The sequence below is a fragment of the Emydura macquarii genome, unplaced genomic scaffold (genome assembly GCF_026122565.2).
Source record: "Emydura macquarii macquarii isolate MOO-44397 ecotype Brisbane River unplaced genomic scaffold, CSIRO-AGI_Emac_v2 contig_685, whole genome shotgun sequence".
Lineage (NCBI taxonomy): Eukaryota > Metazoa > Chordata > Testudines > Chelidae > Emydura > Emydura macquarii.
In genome coordinates, this window is record NW_027130822.1 from 39,205 (window position 1) to 63,183 (window position 23,979).

Genomic DNA, 23,979 nt, shown 5'->3' on the forward strand with positions numbered 1-23,979 from the left:
GACTGACTTAGGAGCTTTGATAAATCCCAGTAGATGCCTGTCTCCACCTTTTGGTGACCAAATCCCTTGGTAATCCTGGCCCACAGAAAGCACAGAAGCTGGGCTGGAGTCAGGAGACCCTGGGGGAGATCCTAGGGCATGTGTTAGGCAGGGGGTCAGACTAGAGGAGCAGAATGGTCTCTTTGGCTTTACAATAGATAAGTCTATGAAGTTTTGCCTCTGGGCCTCTGCTTCTGAGCTGTTCAGGTCTCTCAGGAGTGAGTCCCACAAGCCCTTAGGAAATAGACATGGGTAAATCACCTTCCCTCAGCATCGCTCCTTTAATGCCAATGATGCTTAAAGCCAGCTACACACTGCTCAGCTGCAGAGAGCAACCGGGCTGAGTCTAGTTCTGTCAGGTCACGCTCAGAGTGAGGGGTGAGATGACTCTTACACACTTGTGTCTTTGTCATCTAAACAGATAGACAGAGAATGACCGAAGAATCCTGGAGCTGGACGACCGGATTCATCACCTGTTGGGGAAAAATCCACAGAGGCCAGTACAGTAAGTGTGCTATTTCAGTTAAATATATGTGTGGGGATTAACATACAAGGAAAATTTAAAGAACGCCAATCAGAATTGCTGTCAGCACTCGTTAAGGATTTCACTGTTAAGTTACTCAAACAACTAGAGACAGTCAGAAGAAACAAAAATTCCTGCTTTTGAAAATGTCAACTTTTCATCAGAAACCCCAAACCTTTTTTTTTCTCTCCTTTAGGCAACTGAGAACTTTCAGCTGAAAAGTGTAAAGTTAAGATGAAAACCAAACAGGATTGCTTGTTGAGTATTCAGTTTTTCACCGTAACAGATTTTCAATGAAAACAGACACATAGTGAGAAAAATGTTTTGCTGTAAACCCAGATCTTCCATCCAAAAAAGCAACCAACCAACCAACCAAAATTTAATTGAAAATTTCCAGCGAGACTTAAACTTCAAACAAGGGTGGGAAAACTTTAATGTTGTCTAATAACACAATAACTGGAAACCCATTGATTCGGTTACAGCTGTTTGATTTCTGTTTCAAAGGAAAGTAAAACTGAGTAATGGCAAAGCTGATACACACAGAATATGTGTTATAGGGACTAGGAGCTTTGAACCCAGTTTCAGAGTTGCACCAAAGAGTCAGATCTGTCTATCCTGACATGGAGCTTAGATGGACAGGGAGGAGGTCACTGGGACTAGAAACCTCTTTGTCTAGCACCATATCCAGGCTCCATCACTGCTGACAGCTGAGCACAAATACTGTAACGAGGTGCACAGAATATACACATAATAATACACAGCCCGTCCCCCAAAGAGCTCACAGTCCTAGTAGACCAGGCAGAGAAAGGGAGGGAGGGAAGGAAAGAGAGTCCCAGGGAGGGGAAGTGACTGGCTGAAGGTCATACAGCAGGACAATGGCAGAGCCAAGAACAGAACCCAGGTGTCCTGATTGCCACTGACCCCCACAGCACAGGGAAACGATACAACACAGAGGTAGCTGAGCGATGCCAGGACCTGGCTCAGATCTTCACAGGTGTGAACTGACCCCGCTTCCAAGATGTGTGCGGATTAACATCAGTGGGATAACGCACCGGACTAGTCGTCTCATTCTCCGCAGCGAGGAGCCCTCACCGCCCCTGCTCAGTGGATGTGATCAGGGCTGTGCTTTGACAGTCACATCGTCAGTTATTATGGAAAGAGGAATCAGAGTCATTCCCTCGGTCACGCTAATCCTCACCGTTGCCCTTCTCCTTCCCTCCGCAGGCAGGACACAATGTGCTGAGGAAGAAAATGTCCAACCTGACCACCGTGACCGAGTTTCTTCTCCGGGGATTCTCTGAGGTGCAGGAGCTGCAGATTTTACACTTTGTGGTGTTTCTAGTGATTTACCTGGCAGCCCTGGTGGGGAACCTTCTTATCATCACAGCCATAGCCCTCGACCGCCACCCTCACACCCCCATGTACTTCTTCCTGATCAATCTGTCCATCCTAGACATTGGCGCCATCTCTGTCACCGTCCCTAAATCCATGACCAATTCCCTCATGAACACCAGGTCCATTTCTTACACTGGATGTGTCACCCAAGTCTTTTCCTCATTTTCTTCGTGGGAACAGATTTTTTCCTTCTCACTGTCATGGCGTACGATCGCTACGTTGCCATCTGCCAGCCACTGCACTACGAGAGAGAGATGAACAGGGGAGCTTGTGTCCAAATGGCAGCCGGGGTCTGGGCCAGTGGTGTTCTCTATGCTGCCCTGCACACCGGGAACACATTTGCAGTATCCTTCTGCACAGGCAACAAGGTGGATCAGTTCTTCTGTGACATTCCCCAGCTACTCAAGCTCACCTGCTCTGACTCCTACCTCACTGAAACGGGGGTCATTCTCTTTAATATCGGCTTAGTGTTATGCTGCTTTGTTTTTATAATTGTGTCTTATGTTCAGATCATCAGCACAGTGCTGAGAATCCCCTCTGAGCAGGGCCGGCACAAAGCCTTCTCCACCTGCCTGCCTCACCTCACTGTGCTCTGCTTGTTAGTGTACACTGGCAGCTTTGCCTACCTGAAACCCCTCTCCAGCTCAACGTAACGGCTGGATCTCATGGTGGCTGTTTTCTATTCCGTGCTGCCTCCAGTGATGAATCCCATCATCTATAGCATGAGAAACAAGGAGATCAAAGCTTCCCTGCGGAAACTGACAGGGTGGTGGTTATCCACTAAAAATAAAGGTCCATCTTTTTCCTTTGAGTGTGATTTCATTCTGTGTCTGTATAGAAATGTAATCAATGGGTGACATTAGTGTCTCTGTGAGAACATGCTTTGCAATCTCTTTACATGCAAAGGGGTATTTACAGTGTCAAAAATGCACACTGTAGGAGAGTAAAGAGTTAAAAGCTGGACAAAAGTTTAGACAAAAAGGCCTAAGTTTACAGAGAACGAGGTCAAGGCACGGGGAAACCTTTTTTCCGTTAATTAGTGTGAATTCTAGTTAAAGTCTGTTATCTCTCTTCTTTCCCTCCCTGACTGGCAATCTGTGCAGGGGATGCGGCTGACTATCACCACTCCTGCACAAGGCCAGGGTGGGAAGAAAGCATTATTTTCCTTCCCCCCGGCATACCTTTCCTTCAAAGAATGTTGGTGTAAAATTTATAGGTTTTAAGGTGGTGTGCCTGCCCTCTGTATGGTAATCTTGTAAACAACAAACAGGGGCGGGTATAATTGTATTCATCATGTGGTTGTTAATATTCATTTCATAGGTGTCAATGTAACCAAATAAGAGTCTATGGGGAGTTGCTTGAAATGTATATATTTACATACTGGTATGGATACAAGAATTGTAAAGTAACCCCCACTGTCACTCACTTGTGGCGTCGAGGTGGAACAAGCCGGCAATAAAGGTTTCCGTCTCCCAGTTTGGTTATTTCTAACACACACAAACTCAGGTCAATGGAGTTACTGTAGATTTACACTAGTGGAACTAAGATCAGAATCTGTTTATCTATCTATGTGTCTCTCTCAGGTCTCTGTCCTGCCACCCATCCCTGGGCTAGCTGAGTACCTGCCACATAAAAGCAGCAGCCAGATCAAAGTCTAGTGAACTTGATGAGGTCATTGGGTCTTCTCCTTTTGGGTGTATAAACTCTGCTTGTGTTATGTCGGCTGTTGGTTTATTGCTTGCTTGTGTAACTCCGAGGAATATGACAGTATGAAATCCTAAGCTCTGTGTTGTGCAATTATTGCCAAGCTGACAGCACATTTCTGCTGTTTCTCAGGGGCCGCATGTTGTGCTGGATCCTAGACAGCTGCCCTGGCTGGGACAGGTGTTTGACACCTGGCTGAAGGACCACCACTGACAGCCGTCAAGACTAGGCTTTTGGGGGTCATTGATTTTTATGGTCTTTGAATGAATTCCCCGCCCTGACCTGGGAAAACAGGAAGCTAGAGAATGGAACGTCACAGTTTAAACCCATGGCATAGAGACGAGGGCCTGGTGAACAGCACGGTTTTGCTTTCTGCAGTGAGAGACCAAACATGGATACAAACAGGAAGGACAGAAAGAAGCAAGAGGGAAGGAGCGACTTTACCCAGCAGGAAACTCTGATGAACCTGGGACTCACGGAAGGGGTGAGATCAGACCACGGGAGGGGTCTGCATCTGCCCTCAGCCGAGGGTGGCTGTAGGACAAGAGGATGAGCAAAACAGAACCAGCGAAAGGAACACCGTAAGGATAATAAGAGCAACTTCATTCTGGCGGGTGTCTGTGGAGGCCAGTCTCATCGCAGGGAGAATGTTGCAGAAGAAATGGCTGATTCTATTAGACCCACAGAAAGGCAGCGTAAATATGGAATGGGTGTATCCAAGCGGCACCAGGATACCGATGGTCCAGGAACCAGCTGCCATCTGAGCACAGAGAGTTTGGTTTATAATGAGGGTGTATTGCAGGGGATGGCATATGGCCACATATCGGTCATACACCATGACAGAGAGGAGGCGGCACTCCATGATGCAAAGAGAGCAAAAAAAAATCCAAACATCTGAGCGCCGCAGCCTGCGAAGGAGTTGGTCTAGGTCTCCGACAGCAGTTTCACCAGCATCTTGGGCTAGGTGACTGAGGTGTAGCAGATCTGCCAGGAAGGATAAATTCCTGGGGAAGCAATACATGGGGGTGTGAAGGGAAGAGTCAGCGATCGTGATGATAACAATCAGAATGTTCCCCACCAGAGCCATCACACAGAAGATGTCTGTCTCTGTCTCAGTCACACAGGTCTGTTTGCCCTTCTCCATACCTTCAACACACTTTAGCAGGGACCTGGGAGGTTGAAAACAAAGGGAAGCACGTGTAGTAATAATAGATGTAGAGATGGGCCAAAAAATTGTTGAAACTGTTCTACTTTGCAAAATGCTGGTGTGTTGATATTCAAATAACTTGCAGAAATATGCCGTTTTGGGCAAAATGTTCCACACAAAAATATTCAAAACCTAATATTTTGTGTATCTACTTTCCCATTTCATTTTGTTCCAGATTTCTTGTTTTGTTTTGATTTTGACAGAAGCTATGAGTGGGTGACAGGATGGATCATTTGATGATGACCTGTTCTGTTCATTCCCTCTGAAGCACCTGGCATTGGCCACTGTCGGATGACAGGAAACTGGGCTAGATGGACCATTGGTCTGACCCAGTATGGCCATACTTATGTTCTTATTATTTGTATGTTCTATTACGTTGTAAAATATTAAAATGTAATATGTAATACATGATTGTATGTATACATTATATATACTTTAATATATGTTTTTTTACATTATACTTAATATTTTACTATATTGCATTTAATATTGATTATTCTACTATAATTCTAAAGGGTTGTTTCACTTCAACATGATCAAAACAAAACATTTCAGTAATGTCCTTTTGAGGGCTGTGAATCAAATCTTTATTTCAGAATTTCCATTTTTAAACATATTTAGGTGCCTAGTGGGATTTTCAAAAACATCTAAGGAAAACTTAGAGCATGCCTACCAGGTTTGTGTGTATTTGTGTACCCTACATACACATTAATTAAAAGCAGAGTATGTGGATAGCTAGCTTGCTAGCTAGCTAGATAATAAAGCCAATTATTGTGTCTTTTTTGTTGTTCATGATTGTTGATGTCCAGATCAATGATTTCCTTGAAAGTATTCATTATTTGGTGTTATTCATCAAATAATTTATGTGAATCTTTCTTACGCTATAGCTCATTTACAAGAACTTCATGATAAACATTGTCTGTGAGCCTTGAGCTGTTTTGACTTGACACATTTTAGCATGCCCCGTTTCCTTGGCCTTTTTCATTACAATGGATTATTACAATTGGTTTTCTTAAAAAACTAATTCAAGTGGTTCAAATTGTCATAACTTCTTGTCCAAACACTCATTGATTATGAATTTAAAACTCATCTCCTTTGAATATTCTGATCTAAGGCACTGATCTAAAAATATATATATATGGTGATTAACTGTAACCATGAGAGAAGGATCACTGATGGCTTACAGCTAAACTCATGCTTAAGTTTGCTTATTTTTTAATTAGGGGGTTTGTGTCACAGTGCCTGGAATGGCTCACAGCTAAGTGTGCCAAACTCAGGTCAGACCGTCAGAAACTAGGGCAGACACCCCAGACTGGGGGTATATTCCATCATTAGATTTCACCATGCCAGTAATGAAAGTGTGCTCCTGGATCACTATCTATCACTGTCATGGTCACAGACAGTCCCCTTATACTCTCTAGCTTCTCTTTACCACCCAGACAAATAGGACTTTGTGATAAAGGGTTATGAAAACCAGAAATCATAGAAACTAGATTCTTCCAACCCCAAAGGATCAGTCGCTCACTGGGTACTCATGTTCTTACCAAAAACAACACAGCACCCAATTCTTTCATAAACTAGCTACAGATTTATTAACTAAGAAAAAGAAATGAGAGAATTATCGAGACGTTAAAGCAGATAAAATACATTACAGCTGGATCAGACTGTGCTGTCTAAATGGTAGCAGAGAAGTCATAATCTGCATCTCTTAGAGTCTTCATGAGTTCCTCAGGGTTGACCCAAGTGGATTTGGGGAACTCTTTCTTGTGTTTGGAAACTCCCCTGGCAGCATCCAAAAAGATCAGAGAATCCCATCCAGTGTGTCTTTCTTTAGCTGAAAACAGTCTATCAATCCCTTTCAGCACACCATGGATCTTGCTTTGGTCACTAAAAGCAGACAAAGCTTGTGGATCTCCCATTCTCCGGTATAATGACCCAAGCTTTGAAGCTAACAGTCTTCTCACTCAAAGTTCTAAGGCTCCAATTCTGGTTTATGGCCCATTTCATTGCAGAGATATAGCTAGTGCATTTAGTGACAATAATCCAGAGCATTTCATTCATTTTCATTAGCACCACGACAAGAAGAAAACTCTTTCTTAACTGCAAAGCATCCTTTGATTTAAGTCCAGGATACAGACATGAGAAAGAACATTGCAGCAGCAGGCTAATTTAGTTGCACTAATACACATCAAACAAGATACACAGATAATGCAAACAGCCTTCAGTCGGCTACAGATAAACGTAGGCAATAACATTAACATTTAACGGACAAGTGAATTGGGACACTGAACACTGCCTTGAGGTCATGACCTGACCTCAGTTAGCTGCTAGACCCACAGTGTGGATGTGATTTTCAGCTGGTCCTGTGGTAATTAGACACCCAACATTTATTGACTTTCTGTTGGAGGGCAGCACTCACCTCCCTTGGGCCAATTGCTTCAAGTTCACCGTTTCCATGAACCTTCATGTCTGCATTGCTGGGATATTCATGAACTCACCTGACTCAAATTCATTTTAGAGGTAAAGGTATTAGTCACACAACTACGTTTTTATTGTTTTCACTCATTTCTTCAGATGATCCAGGCTTTTGGCAGAGATAATCAGTGTTGTAACTCCAAGTTGTCTTTGTTGCCATGTTAGGTTATCTGTTTCAATAAATAGTGAGGCTCATTCAACCCCAGGCCACTGTCATTTGCTGAGACTCTTGAGAAAAGAGGTGACGGGTGACTGACACAGGAATTATCTTCTTACATTACAGCCAAACCATGTTGACCTGTAGGATGTGCCCTGAGGCCTCCCCATTCCCCCGATCTTTCCCTGAAGTCTTGGATTGAAGAGGTAACATGATGGGTTGATGGGAGGGATTATATTCAGGTTTCATTAGTTGAAGTGAGAAGATGTTATGGTGAATATATGCAAAATGATCTTATGGTGAGTGAAAAGGGTAGAATACTATCATTGACTGAGGAACAAAAATGGTAGGATTTGTGAATAGGGAATTGTTTATGGTAGATTGTGAAGGGTAAGTCTATAACAGGTGGAGGTGTGGAAAGTCTATGTATAAGTAATTGTGCCACTGAATATTATGGTTTATGAATGCAGTATTATCCAATGGTTAGTGGAGGATCAAGAAGCCTACTGGTGGTGGAGGGCAGTGAAGTCCAAATGCTGATTGCAGGAAAAAAGATAAGATTAATAATGCAGAAATGCAAGAGACCTATCAGCCCAGGCCTATAAGAATTAGCATCTTTGCTTTGTACATGAGCAATCCATTTACAAGCACTTGGAAGAGAGGAAGGTATTAAGAACTGTCAGCATGAATTCATCAAGGGCAACTCACGCCTGACCAACCTGATTGCCTTCTGTGATGAGGTGACTGGCTCTGTGGATGTGGGGAAAGAGGTGGAAGTAATATACCTTGACTACAGCAAAGCTTTTGATATGGTCGCCCACAGTATTCTTGCCAGCAAGTTACTGAAGTATGGGTTGGATGAATGGACTATAAAGTGGATAGAAAGCTGGCTAGACCGTCAGGGTCAATGGGTAGTGATCAATGGCTCGATGTCTAGTTGGCAGCCGGTAACAAGTGGAGTGCCCCAGGGGCCAGTTTGTCTGTCTGGGGGACAGTTTTGCTCAACATCTTCATTAATGATCTGGAGGATGGTATGAATTGCACCCTCAGCAAATTTGCAGATGACATTAAGCTGGGTGGAGTGGCAGATATGATGCAGGGTAGAGATAGGATACAGAGTGACCTAGACAAATAGGAGGATTGGGCCAAATAAATATGATGATGTTCAACAAGGACAAGTGCAGAGTCCTGCACTTAAGATGAAAGATTCCCATGCACTGCTACAGACCCAGGACCGACTGGCTAGGCAGCAGTTCTGAAGAAAAGGACCTGGCGTTACAATGGACAAAAATCTGGATATGAGTCATCAGTGTGCCCTTTTTTCCAAGAAGGCTAAGGGCATATTGGGCTGCATTAGTAGGAGCATTGCCAACAGATCGAGGGAAGTGATTATTCTCCTTCATATCACATTGGTGAGGCCACATCTGGAGTACTGTGTCCAGTTTGGGCCCCCCACTACAGGAAGGATGTGGACAAATTGGAGAGAGTCCAAGGGAGGGTAACAAAAATGATTAGGGGACTGGGGCACATGACTTATCAGGAGAGGCTGAGGGAACTAGGCTTGTTTAGTTTGCAGAAGAGAAGAGTGGGGGGGGGGGGGATTTGATAGCAGCCTTCAACTACCTGAAGGGAGATTCCAGGGAGGATGGATCTAGGCTGTTCTCAGTGGTGGCAGATGACAGAACTAGGTGCAATGGTCTCAAGTTGCAGTGGGGGAGGTCTAGGTTGGACATTAGGAAAAACGTTTTCACTAAGAGGAAAATGAAGTACTGGAATGGGTTACCTAGGGAGGTGGTGGAATCTCCATCCTTAGAGGCTTTTAAAGACCGGATTCAGAAAGCCCTGGCTGGGATGATTTAGTTGGGGTTGGTCCTGCTTTGAGCAGGGGGTGGGACTAGATTAGCTCCTTTGGTCCCTTCCAACCATAATCTTCTATGATTTTATGATTCTATGGAGAAAGAAAGAAAGAAAGAAAGAAAGAAAGAAAGAAAGAAAGAAAGAAAGAAAGAAAGAAAGAAAGAAAGAAAGAAAGGAAAAGAAAATTGAAAATCAGATGCAGGAAATCTTAGCAACAGTGAATTCCTCCAAAGGTCTGTCCCCAGTGGTAATGAAACACTCCTTAACCACGAAAAGTTACGTTCTTGCAATTACAGGAGAATCTCAGAGTTTCGACACAGGACTGTGTTAAGCAGAAAATACCCGAAATATAAAGGGAAAGTTTAAATAAACTATTTGACACAGTGAGGAAACTGTTTCTGTGCTTGTTTCATTTCAATTAAGCTGGTGAAAAGAAGCATTTCTCTTCTGCAAAGGGAAGTTTCAAAGCTGACTTGAGTCAATGTTCAGCTGTAAACTTTTGAAAGAAGAACCAGACTGTCTTGTTCAGAACTGCAAACTTTGCAGAGTTACGAGCAGCCGCCATTTGCCAGATGGCTGGTAACTCTGCGGTTCTGCTGTAATCCCATTGGGCAAAGAGCTAAGAAAGAGCAGACGATTTAGGCACGTCTGTCTCTTGTTCAGTTCAGATTCACAGTCAAACAATAGGGATTTCAAACTGTTTGATGGGCCAGGTTCCCAGCAGGTGTGAATCAGCCATGGCTCCATTGCCGTCAATGGGCCAGATCCCCAGGTGCTGTAGATCAATTTCAGATCCACTGAAACCAAAAGGCCACATCTCCACTGGGCACAAACCATCAATGAAATGACACCAAGTGACATCAGTCTCGGACACTGCACTGAGCTCTTAGTGTTTGCCTCTGGCTACCTTTTAGTGAGCAGCGTCCTACACCCAGGGCAGCCAGAGCTGCGGGTTCCTCTGGAGGCTGCATCACACCAGCTGCTGATGCAACGCAGGAGAGAAACATCTCTGCTGTCTCAGAGCTGGTTGTGTGGCATGACTGAAGGGACAGGCTATCCCAGCCCATCTGAGTTTCTGGTGCCACTGGGCTCTGAGCTATTGTCGGTCACAGCTCTGGGCTAGCCTATAAATGTAACTATTATTCTGCAAACCCCTTGGGACACCCCTTGAGCCTCAGCCCTGCCTTGTTTTTAGCCCAGGGTCCTTCCAGAGATGCTGCCATGACATGAGATCCAGGGGTATCATGTTCCCCTGCTGTGGGGGTTAGGGTCAGCTGGGACAGGCTGTCAGGGCGGTTTGCTGCAGAGGTGAGATCAGAGCTGGGCTCGTAGCCCTGGAAATCGCATTCAGCTATTTAGCCCCAGAGCAGGGACATCCTGGGTTGTGACAGTGTTTGAATCCTGCACTAGAGCTGGGAGAGGCTTTCAGTGCCTGATCCCATCTAGTTCTGCACCATCTAGCCACACCTGCCCAAGGAGGGAAGCAGGGAGCGGCCATCTGTGGAGTGGATCCTTGTCTGCCAGGAACTGCAGTGAGACCCAGCAACTCAAGAAATACGGTGAAGGGGCAGAGAAACGGCTGTTGGATAATACAGGGACGGAGTCAGGCAATGACTGAAGAATCCTGAATTGTTAAATGCATCACAAGCTGGGCAATTTCCACATAGTGCAACACAGTAAGTTTGATGTTTTGATTATAGGTTTAGGTATTAATCTACTGAGCAAATTTAATAATAGAGCTGTGAATTACAACGGGAACTCTTCGAGACTTTTACTATCATTTAATTAGAGCTGCTCAGATTTCTTTCCCCAGTCAAAATTAAAAAAAAGGAAAAAAGGGGTCTTTTCATAAAAATAGTTACAACCAAAACTTTTCTTTTCTGTTTATTGAAAACCAAGTAAATTTTCAAGTAAAAACTGATTTCAAGTAAAAACTGCTGAAAACTGGAAACAAGATTGCTGAAAGTAGGAAAAATATGTTTTCAGTTTTCCAATATCTATATTGTATTTCTAGGACAACAGAGACTTTGCATAAAAGCTTCTTCAATAGAAAACCAGATTTCCTTTTGTTATAATTTCAGCACAGAATATCTCACCAGCCCCTCCTGGAAATTTAGGTGTAAGCCGAAATGGGAACATTAATATTGCCCAATAAAAGCACAGTTTTGAACCCATTCGCTCTGTTGCAATGGCGTTTATTTCTGTTTCAAGGGGACACTTGCAGGAAAGTAAAATGGAGAAGTAGCAAAGCTGGTGATCCCCTGGCATATGTATTAAACATACTAGTGCCTTCAACTGGGGACGGTGGGTTGGAGCCCCCAGCCAAAGCCTGTTTCTCTGGACCCTGCCCGAGGACATTGTTAGAAATAATTAAACAGGTTGTCCTGGGGGTGGATTGGGGAGACGGAACCCTTTATTGACTGCTTGTTCCACCTCCACTCCGCAAGTGAGCAACGAGGGGGTTACGTTACAATCCTTTCATCCATAACAGTATGAAAAGGTATACATTTTTAGCACCTTTTTATAGACCCTTATTTGGTTACATTGACACCTATAAAATGAATATTAGTAACTACATAATGAATATAATTATACCCGCCCCTGTTTGTTGTTTACAGGATTATTGCACAGAGCGCAGGCACATTACTTTGAAACTTACTAACATTCTTTAGAATATACTGTATGCAGGAGAGGGAAATAAGATACTGCTGTATTCCCATCAAAGACCTTGAACAGAAGGGAGTATAGTTATTTGTTAGTCTCATTCCTTGTGCAAATGGCTAGGAAGGGAGGGAAAGAAGAGAGATAACAGACTAGCTAAAATTTCACCAAGTAACAAAAACCAGGTTTGCCTGTGCAATAAATCAATTCCCTGTATCTTAGGCCTGACCATTTGTCCAGCTTATAACTCTTTACTCTCTTACACTCCCCCACTCTCTTTCAAAGAAAGGCCCAGGCGCCCATCTTTCCCGCACACTGGCTGGTGGGGCACTGGTCCAGGCGGCCCTGGCTCCAAATGACCCAACGCCTTAGTCCACCGGTCATGCTATGGGGAGACAAGGGAGGCGGGTTCCTGACTGTACAATATGCCTAAAATTACAGGTATGGCTTAAACATCCCATAAACATAATTAAAAAACCAACTAATATGATTAATATTCCTACAACATGAGTAATACGACCAAGGAGCGAATGAGAGTCTGTTAAGCCTGTTCGAAGGGCACAGGCTACATCAGTCCAAGCACAGTCAGCAGGCAGTTCAGTGGCTAGTTGGAACACATTGGTTCCTCGGAGCGCCTGGGCTTCCAAAACCTGCGTTCTGCATCGCTCAATTTGGAGTTGTTTTAACAGCTGTGTCAGGCGGTCCCAATTGATCCAGGAGGGTTCTGGTACAGCCTCAGTCCAGTTCATTGGAATTGTTGGGTGTCCTGTTATATTAAGCTGTTTTATGACCGGTACGCGGATTTGATAGGTGGAGTTTTTCAGTTGCAGGGAAAAATGTCCTGGTCCAAACACCACCCATTCCACACACCTTTTACTTTTTAGCCCCTGACTATTGAGCATGGCTGATTCCTCCCAGCAGATTTTATTTCCCTGTTCCACCCAGTGCTGAGGGGATACCAGTTCTATACATTGTAATGGTGGTGGTTCTTGTGACCATTCATCCCATGTGTTACCTTGTTCTGCCCAAATTAATTTCATACATGGATAGTATACCTCTGGCCCAACAGGAAACCATGTGTTTTTTGTTTTAACCTGTACTTGCCACACCGGCTTTCAGGACCATCTCCATTTGCACCCACCTCCGAACCCTGCTTGTAATAGCGTGGCAGAGGTCCAATTCCCTCTAGCTACTTTTTTTTTTAGGGTTGTTTGCCAGGTGGCTTTGAAAGGCCAATAGCTTTTTAATTGCTCTGCCACATTGGTACTCTTTAGTTTAGGCCATTCCCCGAGACGGGCATTTTGTAAGAGGTTTACAAAATGATTTGTTGAAGTTTGCTTAACCTGGTTATAACCCTTTTCCCATAAAATAGCTTTGATACTTTTTACTAAATTTGCTAGAAGGTTTTCGGTGAGGTTTCCAAGGGTTAAAATAACCATTCCCAGCAGGTGGTTAGTGGATCTCAGTGCAGATCCCTGCCATATTTTCCCTCTGTCTAGCAGCCCCAGGACATGTTCCAGGTGTTGGACTCGAGCTGCTGAGTTAGATTCCTATAGAGAGTTTCACCCTCCCCACAAATAGTTAACAACATTGTGTCGGTTTTGGAGATTAACCCCTGCTGCGTTTGTAATTGCCCACAGCAGCATTTTTTTTACTTTGGTAAGTTATGTTGCACTTTCCCCTTACACACCATACCCCTCCCTCCTGCAGCCACGTGCCCTTTGAGGCTTTATACTTTATTTTTGCGGGGTTGGAGAGTAGCATTTCGGTAACCCCGCCCCTTAACTACTACTCCCCCCCCCACTTTTGTGGAATTGTAATTCTCAATACTAAGCAAAATCACGTGTATTATTACCCTGAATTACTACTTTCACTAGCCCTTTTTTTTCACTGCAATAACTGGGCAAATAGATATTTTAGCCCCCCAATAATTTGTGAGAATTTCCATTCATAAACAGACATATCACATCCCCTCCCAACATGGTCCATTTTGTTTTGTGTGAGTCTGTAATAGTTAGTCCATGCGAAGCTGAGTTCATGTATATGAGAAAAGAGTTTAATGTGGCCTGCACCAAGTGACAGTGGGTCACTGTTTGTGCCGTTACAGCGAGTTGTTTCGCTTCGATGACTTTTCTGTGGGTTTTCACGGTGAGATTGAAGATTGCTTGGTGAAGTTGGTTAGCCATGTTGGTAGTATACTGAACAGCTTTACCTTGGAAATACAGTGATGAGTTTAATGCTTGCAGCAGAATTGGGGGTAGAAACTCTGGATGTACAGACACTGCACGCTTGGTACAGAATGGGGTGTTTACAATAAACGTCCGAATGCCTTTGGAGTATAGGGGTTCCCAGGGTGCACAGAGTGGCACGGTACGACCCATGTTCCAGTCCTGGAGGTTTGAGCAGAAATTTGTTACTTGCTTCCTTCCCCCCACCTTCCCAAGTTCACATTGCGAGTGGTTAATTACCCAGGGACCATTCCCGTTCCCGGGCTGTGTAACCACAGCCAACCATTAGCCATATTAATTGTACAGCTTTGGAGGATTATAGAATTATAGAATATTAGAGTTGGAACGGACCTCAGGAGGTCATTTAGTTTAACCCCCTGCTCAAAGCAGCACCAACCTCAGCTAAATCATCCCAGCCAGGGCTTTGTCAAGCCGCAGCTTAAAAACCTCTAAGGATGGAGATTCCACCACCTCCCTAGGTAACCCATTCCAGTGCTTCACCATCCTCCTAGGGAAAAACTTTTTTTTAATATTCAACCTAGACCTCCCCACTGCAACTTGAGACCATTGCTCCTTGTTCTGTGATCTACCACCACTGAGAACAGCCTAGCTCCATTCTCCCTGGAACCTTTTTTCAGGTAGTTAAAGGCTGCTATTAAATTCCCCCCCCTTTTTTTTTTTTTTTTGGCAGACTAAACAAACCTAGTTCCCTTAGCCTTTCCCTATATGTTTTGTGCTTTACCCTTTTAATAATTTTTGTTGCTCTTCGCTGGACTTTTTTGTAATTTGTTCATATTCTTTTTGTAGTTGGGGGCCTAAAACTGGACACAATACTTTAAATGCAGCTTTACTAATGCCGAATAGAAGGGAATAATTCCTTTTTTTGATTTGCTGGCAATGCTCCCCACAATGTTAATAGTTAAATGGGGACCCACTGCTTAGGTACCGTGGACATGGTGGCTTGAGGAAGCCTCCTTGAGCCATGCCGGTATTAGCATAGAACTTTGAGAAGCCCCTGCCAAAATTATGTTCTTTTGTTATCGAAGTATTTAAAAAAAAATTAAATACTTAATAACAAAGCTAAGCAACACTCGCTGTTTGTGTTTGCTTAATATTTTTACACTATAATTTCTTACACACTTATACTTAGATTTTTATTTTGTACATTTAAAACAGTTACATTTTAATGGAAACCCCTTATTTTCTTTTGTAAATTTAACTAATTGTTTAGTAATTAAATTATTTAAATTAGATTGGTTTTTTTGCCTGCTTCCCGCAACAGTTATTTAGAATTGTTTACAGACAATTCCTTCAGGAAAAGGGCCCATTTTCTTTCAGAATAGTTGTAAAGGCTCCTGGGTACAAAACATGGTAGTAGCCACTACCTGACCCCTTTGTGTAATTTGTTTAACTACTAGGTTTCCACACAATGTCACTATACCAAATTATACATAGATTTACTTTATTGAACATTATTAAACCAAAACATGTTATAACACTATTACCTTACACCATTTCTACCACTATTGCTTTTTAACAATTTCACAACTTCCAACTGTTCAATTGTCCTCAACCCTTGTGGTATTAATTTTTACAAAAGTTACCTTTAATTTTTTTTTTTTCACCTACCCCTACATTCAATTAACCATATCTTAGCTTCATTTCATTATTTTTTCCTGCCATAGCTTTAACACTTCACTGGCAACATAGTTCTGTGATTTAAAACCTGTCATTTTTTTTTCCTGTATTTATCAGCCACTGTTTTTCTGGAGCTGCATTTTTAAGGTGGTGTATTGTGGTTGTAAAACCTGAGCCACCAAGTACAATCTTTGCAACACAGCTACCTTAGTCTGTGCTTTGTTAAAACTTTTAACTTTTAAAGTGTACTTAAAATTTCCTCCATTAAAATTTTAGAAAAACAAAAGTGCAAAGGGGGGGGTGGGAGGTGAAAAGCAACCAATTAGTTCTGTGAAATCATTTTAAAGCACAGGCTAACCGCATCAATATTCTTTAACATTTTAACTGCAGCTTTAACCCTTAGCTCTCAAACAGGAAGAAAAAGTAACAGGAAGGGGAGGGGAGAGAAGAAGCAGGGAAAAAGTGGGGGGAAGAAGGAAAATGCAGAGAGAGATTTAGGAAGAAAAAAAAATCTAAGACAAAAAGAAGGACAGAAAGCAATAAAAATCAGTGGGGCCCATTAGAAGTGTGGCTCCTGGGAAATTCACACCCATAAGTCCTTATCCTGGCTCTGAGAGAAGCGTGGGAGTTGCTGCCACAGCCACCGGAGTGAAACTGGGGGTGTCAGCAATCCTTGCCAGCCGTCCCAAGGCTGTGCTCCAGGATTTTTCTGCTAACATTCTTTGCTGATTTACTAGCTCCTCCAGATGAGATTCACTGTCCCTGTTTTGACGGACGGTGGGGCCCTCTTCTCCGTCAGATTGGGGACCAGTGGGAATTTTGGAAAAGATCCATGTCAGGGCGTGTATTGGGAACAGTCACAAAAGGACAAACAGGGTTATTGTGACTGAGTTTATCCTTATAGGCTAGGGGGGCACAGGGACTAGACGGAAGGGAAGGATAAAAAGGGGACGTGGTAACAAAAGTTTGTTTTAAGGCATCCGCTTAACCCTTCAGATCCAGGTTCTCTGACTTAACACAGTTAAAATCCTCGATGTAGCTCTCAGCCATTCTAACCGCAAGCACACTGTGATGATTAATTGTGCGCTGATCCTCGGTGATTTGTTGCAAGGTTTTAACCAGGCTTCTAAGACTTGTAACATCCCATAACCCAGACAAGCTCTCCCAGAGAGCTGGTACCAAAATAGCTTTTTCCTTATCCTGGGAAAACCTGGACGTAAGGAAGGCTTCCACCCACCCCTGGATGGATGGCCAGTCCTGACATCCCCCAGGATGGACCCCCACCTTCCCTACCGTAAAAAGCCCATGCAACATACCCATATCCATGGTGAGGAGTGGTGATCAGGCACTTCTCTACCCTGGGAACCTGTTCGTGACGCCAGATGTTAGAAATAACCAAACAGGTTGTCCCAGGGGTGGATTGGGGAGACAGAACTTGTTATTGCCTGCTCGTTCCACCTCGACGCCACGAGTGAGCAATGAGGAGGTTATTTTACAATCCTTTTATCCATAACAGTATGTAAATGTACACATTTCCAGCAACTCCACATAGACCCTTATTTGGTTCTATTGACACCTATAAAATGAATATTAATAACTACATAATTAATATAATTATACCCGCCCCTGTTTGTTGTTTACAGGATTATTACACAGAGCGCAGGCACATTACTTTGAAACTCACTAATATTCTTTAAAATATACTCTATGCAGGAGAGGGAAATAAGATAATGCTGTATTCCCATCAAAGACCTTGAACAGAAGGGAGAATAGTTATTTGTTAGTCTCATTCCATCCGCAGATGGCTAGGAAGGGAGGGAAAGAAGAGAGATAACAGACTCCAGCTAAAACAACGAGAGTTCTGTGGCACTTTAAAGACTAACAAATTTAATATTTGCAGGCATAAGCTTTCGAGAGACTTCAGCTCTCTTCTTAAGATGCAGTAATACAGAAAATAGGTAACACAGAAGCATCTTATAGATATCCAGGTGCATTGAGAACAATGGGGGAGGTGAAGTCTGGTACTTAAGACCTAATGACAACCATTGAGTAGGAGGTGAGAATGGGTGGGCAAAGTAATTTACCTTCGGAAGTGAGACAGCCTCTCCAAGTCTCTGTTTAAACCCAGTTTGAATGTGTCAAGTTTGCAATCATTTCTAACTCATCAGTTTCTCTTTGAAGTCTGTTTTTGGAGTTTTTTTGGAGAAGTACAGCAACTTTCAGGTCAGAGACAGATTGCCCTAGGGAATTAAAGTGTTCTCCCACTGGTTTATGGATGTTATTATTTTTTATGTCTGATTTGTGTCCATTTATCCTTGTGCGTAGTGATAGTCCAGTTTGGCCAATGTACATGGCAGAGGGGCATTGCTGGCACATGATGGCATATATAACATTAGTGGATATGCAGGTGAATGAGCCCCTTCTGGTGTGATTGATGTGGCTAGGACCAGTGATGATGTCATTAGAGACGATGTGTGGGCAGAGCTGACATCGGGGTTTGTTGCAGGGATAGGTTCCTGGGTAGGATTTTTTGTAGGGTGTATGGTTGCTGGTGAGTATTTGCTTCAGGTTGGGGGCCTGTCTGTAAGCAAGGATGGGTCTGCCGCCCACTGCCTGAGCGAGAGATGGATCATCTGCTAGGATAGGTTGTAGATCTTTAATGATGTGTTGGAGAGGTTTTAGCTGGGGCTGTAGGTGATGGCCAGTGGGGTTCTGTTCTTTTCTTTGTTGGATCTGTCCTGTAGTAGGTAACTTCTTGGTACCCATCTGGCTTTCAATTTGTTTCTTTATTTCTCCAGGTGGGTATTGTAGTTTTAGGAATGTTTCATAGAGATCCTGTAGGTGTTTGTCTCTGTCTGAGGGATCGGAGCAAATCCGGTTGTATCTTAAGGCTTGGCTGTAGACAGTGGATTGTGTAATGTGTCCAGGATGGAAGCTGGAGGCATGAAGATATGCATTGCGGTCAGTTGGTTTTCGGTATAGGGTGGTATTAATGTGCCCATCTTTTATTTTTATTGTAGTGTCCAGGAAGTGGATTTCTTGTGTGGATTGGTCCAGGCTGAGGTTGATAGTGGCATGGAAATTATTAAAATCCCGATGAAAATCTTTGAGGGACTCTTTCCCGTGGGTCCAGATAATGAAAATGTCATCAATGTAGCGAAGGTAAAGAAGAGGTGTTAGGGGATGAGTTTTGAGGAAGCGTTGTTCGAGGTCAGCCATAAAAATGTTGGCATACTGTGGGGCCATGCGGGTGCCCATAGCTGTGCCACTGACTTGGAGGTATAGATTGGCTCCAAGTCTGAAGTAGTTGTGGGCCAGGACAAAGTCACAAAGTTCAGTTGTGAGGTGTGACATATGATCATCTGGGAGAGTGTTTTTGATGGCTTGAAGTCCATCTTTATGTGGAATGTTAGTGTAGAGAACTTCTACATCCATAGTGGCTAGGATGGTATTTTCTGGGAGATCACTGATGGGTTGTAGTTTCTAAGGAAGTCAGTGGTATCACAAAGATAGCTAGGAGTGCTGGTGGCATAGGGCCTGAGGAGAGAGTCCATATAGCCTGACAGACCTGTAGTGAGAGTGCCAATGCCTGAGATGATAGGGCGTCCAGGATTCCCAGGTTTGTGGATCTTGGGTAGCAGATAGAATAACCCTGATCGGGGCTCGGGATGTGTGTCTGTGTAGATTTGTTCCTGTGTTTATTTAGGGAGCTTATTAAGTAGATGTTTTAGTTTCTTTTGGTATTCTTCAGTGGGGTTGGACATTAGTGACTTGTAGAATGTGGTGTTTGAGAGTTGTTTGGCAGCCTCCTGTTCATAATCCAATCTATTCATGATGACAACGGCGCCTCCTTTGTCTGCCTCTTTGATTACGATGTCAGAGTTGTTTTTGAGGCTGTGGATGGCGTTGAGTTCAGCAAGGCTGAGGTTGTGGGATAAGCTGTGTTGTTTGTCGACAATCTCAGATTATGCACATCGGTGGAAACACTCTATGTAAAAGTCTAGTCTGTTGTTTCGACCATCAGGAGGAGTCCATGTAGAATTCTTTTTCTTGTAGTGTTGGTAGGTAGGGATCTGTGGGTGAGTGTGTTGTTCATCGGTGTGGTGGAAATATTCCTTGAGTCGGAGACAGCGAAAGTAGGATTCCAGGTCACCACAGAATTGTATCATGTGTGTGAGGTTGGTGGGGCAGAAAGTCCCCGAGATAAGACCGATTCTTCTTCTGGGTTGAGTGTGTAACTAGACAGATTTACAATATTGTTAGTTGCAGAGTTGTGGTCTCTTGTGGCATGTAGGATTTTAGATAGTTTAGAATCTTTTTTCCTCTGTAGAGAAGCAAAGTGTGTGTTGTAAATGGACTGTCTTGTGTTGGTAAAGGCCAGCCATGTGGAAATTTCTGTAGAAGTTTGACTTTTCATGAGAGTATCCAGCATTGAGTGTTCCTTCTTGATTTTTTCTTGTTTGCTGTACAGGATGCTGATCAGGTGGTTCCTTATTTTCTTAGAGAGTGTGTGACACAATTTGTCACTATAGTCTGTATAATATGTCGATTGTAAGGGATTTTTCACTTTTAGTCCTTTAGGTATGATGTCCATTTGTTTGCACTTGGATAGAAAGATGATGTCTGTCTGTATCTGTGCAAGTTTTTTCATGGAGTTGGTGGATTTCCATTTCAAACGACTAAATTCAGTGTCTTCCATGTAGAATAGTTCCAGAGGGGTAGCTGTGTAAAATAATAACATCCATAAACATAAACATAAACATCCATAAACCAGTGGGAGAACACTTCAATTCCCCAGGGCATTCTATCTCTGACCTGAAAGTTGCTGTACTTCTCCAAAAAAACTCCAAAAACAGACTTCAAAGAGAAACTACTGAGTTAGAAATGATCTGCAAACTTGACACATTCAAACTGGGTTTAAACAGAGACTTGGAGTGGCTGTCTCACTTCCGAAGGTGAATTACTTTGCCCACCCATTCTCACCTCCTACTCAATGGTCGTCATTAGGTCTTAAGTACCTCCTGCATTGTTCTCAATGCACCTGGATATCTATAAGATGCTTCTGTGTTACCTATTTTCTGTATTACTGCATCTTAAGAAGAGAGCTGAAGTCTCTCGAAAGCTTATGTCTGCAAATATTACATTTGTTAGTCTTTAAAGTGCCACAGGACTCTCATTGTTTTTGCTGTATACAGCCTAACACAGCTACCCCTCTGGAACTAGACTCTAGCTAGAATTTCACCAAGTAACAAAAACAAGGTTCGCCTGTGCCATAAATCCATTTCCTGTCGCTTAGGCCCGACCACTTGTCCAGCTTTTAACTCTTTACTCTCCCACAGACATGGAGAAGGTCAGTGGGATTAGAACCAGCTCTCCTGCTCTAGCGCTGGATCCACTGCTCCCCTCTGCTGCCAGCTAAAAACAGATGCTGTTGTCAGGGGAACAGAACATACACATAACCAGACACAGCCCACCCTCAAGGAGCTCACAGTCCTAGCAGACAAGGCAGTGCAGTGTAGGGAGAGAAAACAGAGGCACAGGGAGCGGAATGACTTGCCCAAGGTCACAGAGTAGGTCACTGGCAGAACCAAGTCTCCTGACTGCCAGGGACCCACACACACATAAAGTTAGGGCAGTAAATGACACAGCACAGAGGCAGTTGAGCGATGCTTCTAGCCTATGATTACACAGAGAGGGAAATGCAACTGGGATTTGGTGTCATCAATCAATCCATCAGCAAGCAGCAGGCAGCCTGGGTGGTGTTGCAGTGCAATCATTACAGAGGAGCTCTCACACGGGTACCGAGTAACACTATGTCATATTTCCACCGAAAGTGGGTATCAGGCAGTGCTGGCATTTTAGTTTCGTGCCCAAGCTCAGAGACAGCGGTTTGAAGCGAGAGGGGATCCAACTTGGCTAGAAGTGTTGTGTTGGGGTTGCACTTTGCTCCATCCTTCACACGGCATTTCATCAAGACACATCCTGAGCTAGACCTTCAGGTGGTGTACACTGCTGCATCTCCATTGACTTTACGGGAGCCTATTTACCTTCAGGTGATAACTCACCACTCCTAGTCAATGGAAGGGGCGAGAGCTGGGCACCTTTGACACCCACATCATGAGATATTACAGAGGGGGATCAGGACCACTCCCTCTGTCACTGTAATCCCAACCGTTATCTTTGTCCTTCCCTCTACAGTCATCAGAGAATATACAGAGGAAGAAAATGTCCAACCAAACAGCTGTGACCGATTTCCTTCTTCTGGGATTCTCAGACATTCGGGAGCTGCAGATTTTGCACTTTGTGGTGTTTCTGGTGATTTACCTGGCAGCCCTGCTGGGGAACCTTCTCATCGTCATGGCCGTAGCGCTCGACCAGCATCTTCACACCCCCCATATACTTCTTCCTGATGAATCTATCCATTCTAGACCTTGGCTCCATCTCTGTAACCCTCCCCAAATCCATGGTCAATTCCCTCATGAACACCAGGTTGATTTCTTATCCTGGGTGCATCACCCAAGTCTTTCTCTTTGTCGGCTTCACCACAACTGATTTTGCCTTGCTCACCGTCATGGCGTATGACCGATACGTCGCCATCTGCCAACCACTGCACTACGAGATGGTGATGAACAGGACAGCTTACATTCAAATGGCAGCCGGTGCCTGGATCAGTGGTACTGTCTACTCTGCACTGCACACCGGAAACACCTTCAGGTTACCCTTCTGCCAGTCCAATGTCATCAACCAGTTCTTCTGTGAAATCCCCCAACTGCTCAAACTCACCTGCTCTGACTTGTACCTCAGTGAAGTTAGGTTTATTGCCTTTGGTGTGTTTATAGCTGCAAACTGCTTTGTTTTTATAATTGTGTCTTATGTTCAAATCTTCAAAGCAGTGCTGAGAATGCCCTCTGAAGAAGGCCAGCATAAGGCCTTCTCCACCTGCCTGCCTCACCTCAGTGTGGTCTCTTTGTTACTTTTCACAGGCTTGTTTGAGTACCTGAATCCCACCTCCACCTCAGCATCAAATCCGGAGCTGCTGATGGGTGTTCTTTATGCCGTGGTGCCTCCCGTGATGAAACCCATCATCTATAGCATGAGGAACAAGGAGATAAAAGCTGCGTTACAGAAACTGATTGTGTGGAGGATATTCACCAATAATTAGAATGTCCGTCCTTGCTCCTTGACTGTGATTTCATTCTGAGCTTCTTTATCGACTGATGACAAAATTGTTTCCTTGATACGTGTGAAATATGTTTATGAAGTAATAAAATCCAGACTAACTCCACTGAAGTCAGTTAGTGTAGTGTTACAACAGTGTAAATAGGATCAGAATCTCTATATCTATCCATAAATCTGCCTACACACCTATCTGTTTATTTTAGAGGTTTATACTGCTACCATCACCACATGACCTGACCACGGTGCACAGAATATCAATAGCCATAGCTAAGTCCCCAGTCAACTTCATGAAATTTCTGTCTCTTCTCCTTTTTTGACATAAAAATTGTATTTCAGGTATGAGTGGTTTGCTTTGTGTTTGCTTGATTGTTTCTTTTTCTGTGTGTTATTTTGTTTATTGGGTGGTTGATTCGTTCCTGTGCTCCACGTGGTTTGTTTGGGGGTAGGAGTTTGGGAGTATGGTATATGCCTGTTTAAATGAGGGTATCAATTATTTATCATCTACTCGAGATGCAATCTCATCATCTCTTTGATGGGGTTTTCTGAGAGTCTTAAAGTTTTGCTTTCCCCATTCATGAAGATTTGAAAAAAAATGCATGCGGGTGTCAGAGTAGCTGAGTTTCTGGTCAAACAATTATTTTTATGTTGTATCGTTCTTTCCATGGTGGAAAGGCGTTTTGGAAGGGAAAGCTATTGCAATGCCTAACGACAAACTGAGTCATGGTAATGTGAAATTATTATCCTACCAAAGAATTGCTGTGATGGATCTGGAGTTGCTATCTCATATTTTCTCTAATGTTAAACTTTGTTCCTACTGTGGTAAATAGATCACACTTTGTATGGAGAAGTCTGGCCAGTCACTCAACTTACTACTGCTCACATCCCTTGAGAGAAGAACTGCCGGTATCAAACCCTG

General features: G+C 43.5%; 1 protein-coding gene across 1 annotated transcript; it reads left to right on the top strand.

Annotated features, from left to right (window-relative positions):
* The first annotated feature begins 1,813 nt into the window (after positions 1-1,813).
* On the top strand, positions 1,814-23,046 carry LOC137148657 (olfactory receptor 14C36-like). Its single transcript, XM_067541579.1, has 2 exons — positions 1,814-2,076; positions 22,374-23,046. The coding sequence occupies exons 1-2, from the start codon at positions 1,814-1,816 to the stop codon at positions 23,044-23,046; spliced, it is 936 nt and encodes a 311-aa protein (XP_067397680.1).
* The last annotated feature ends 933 nt before the right edge of the window (positions 23,047-23,979 follow it).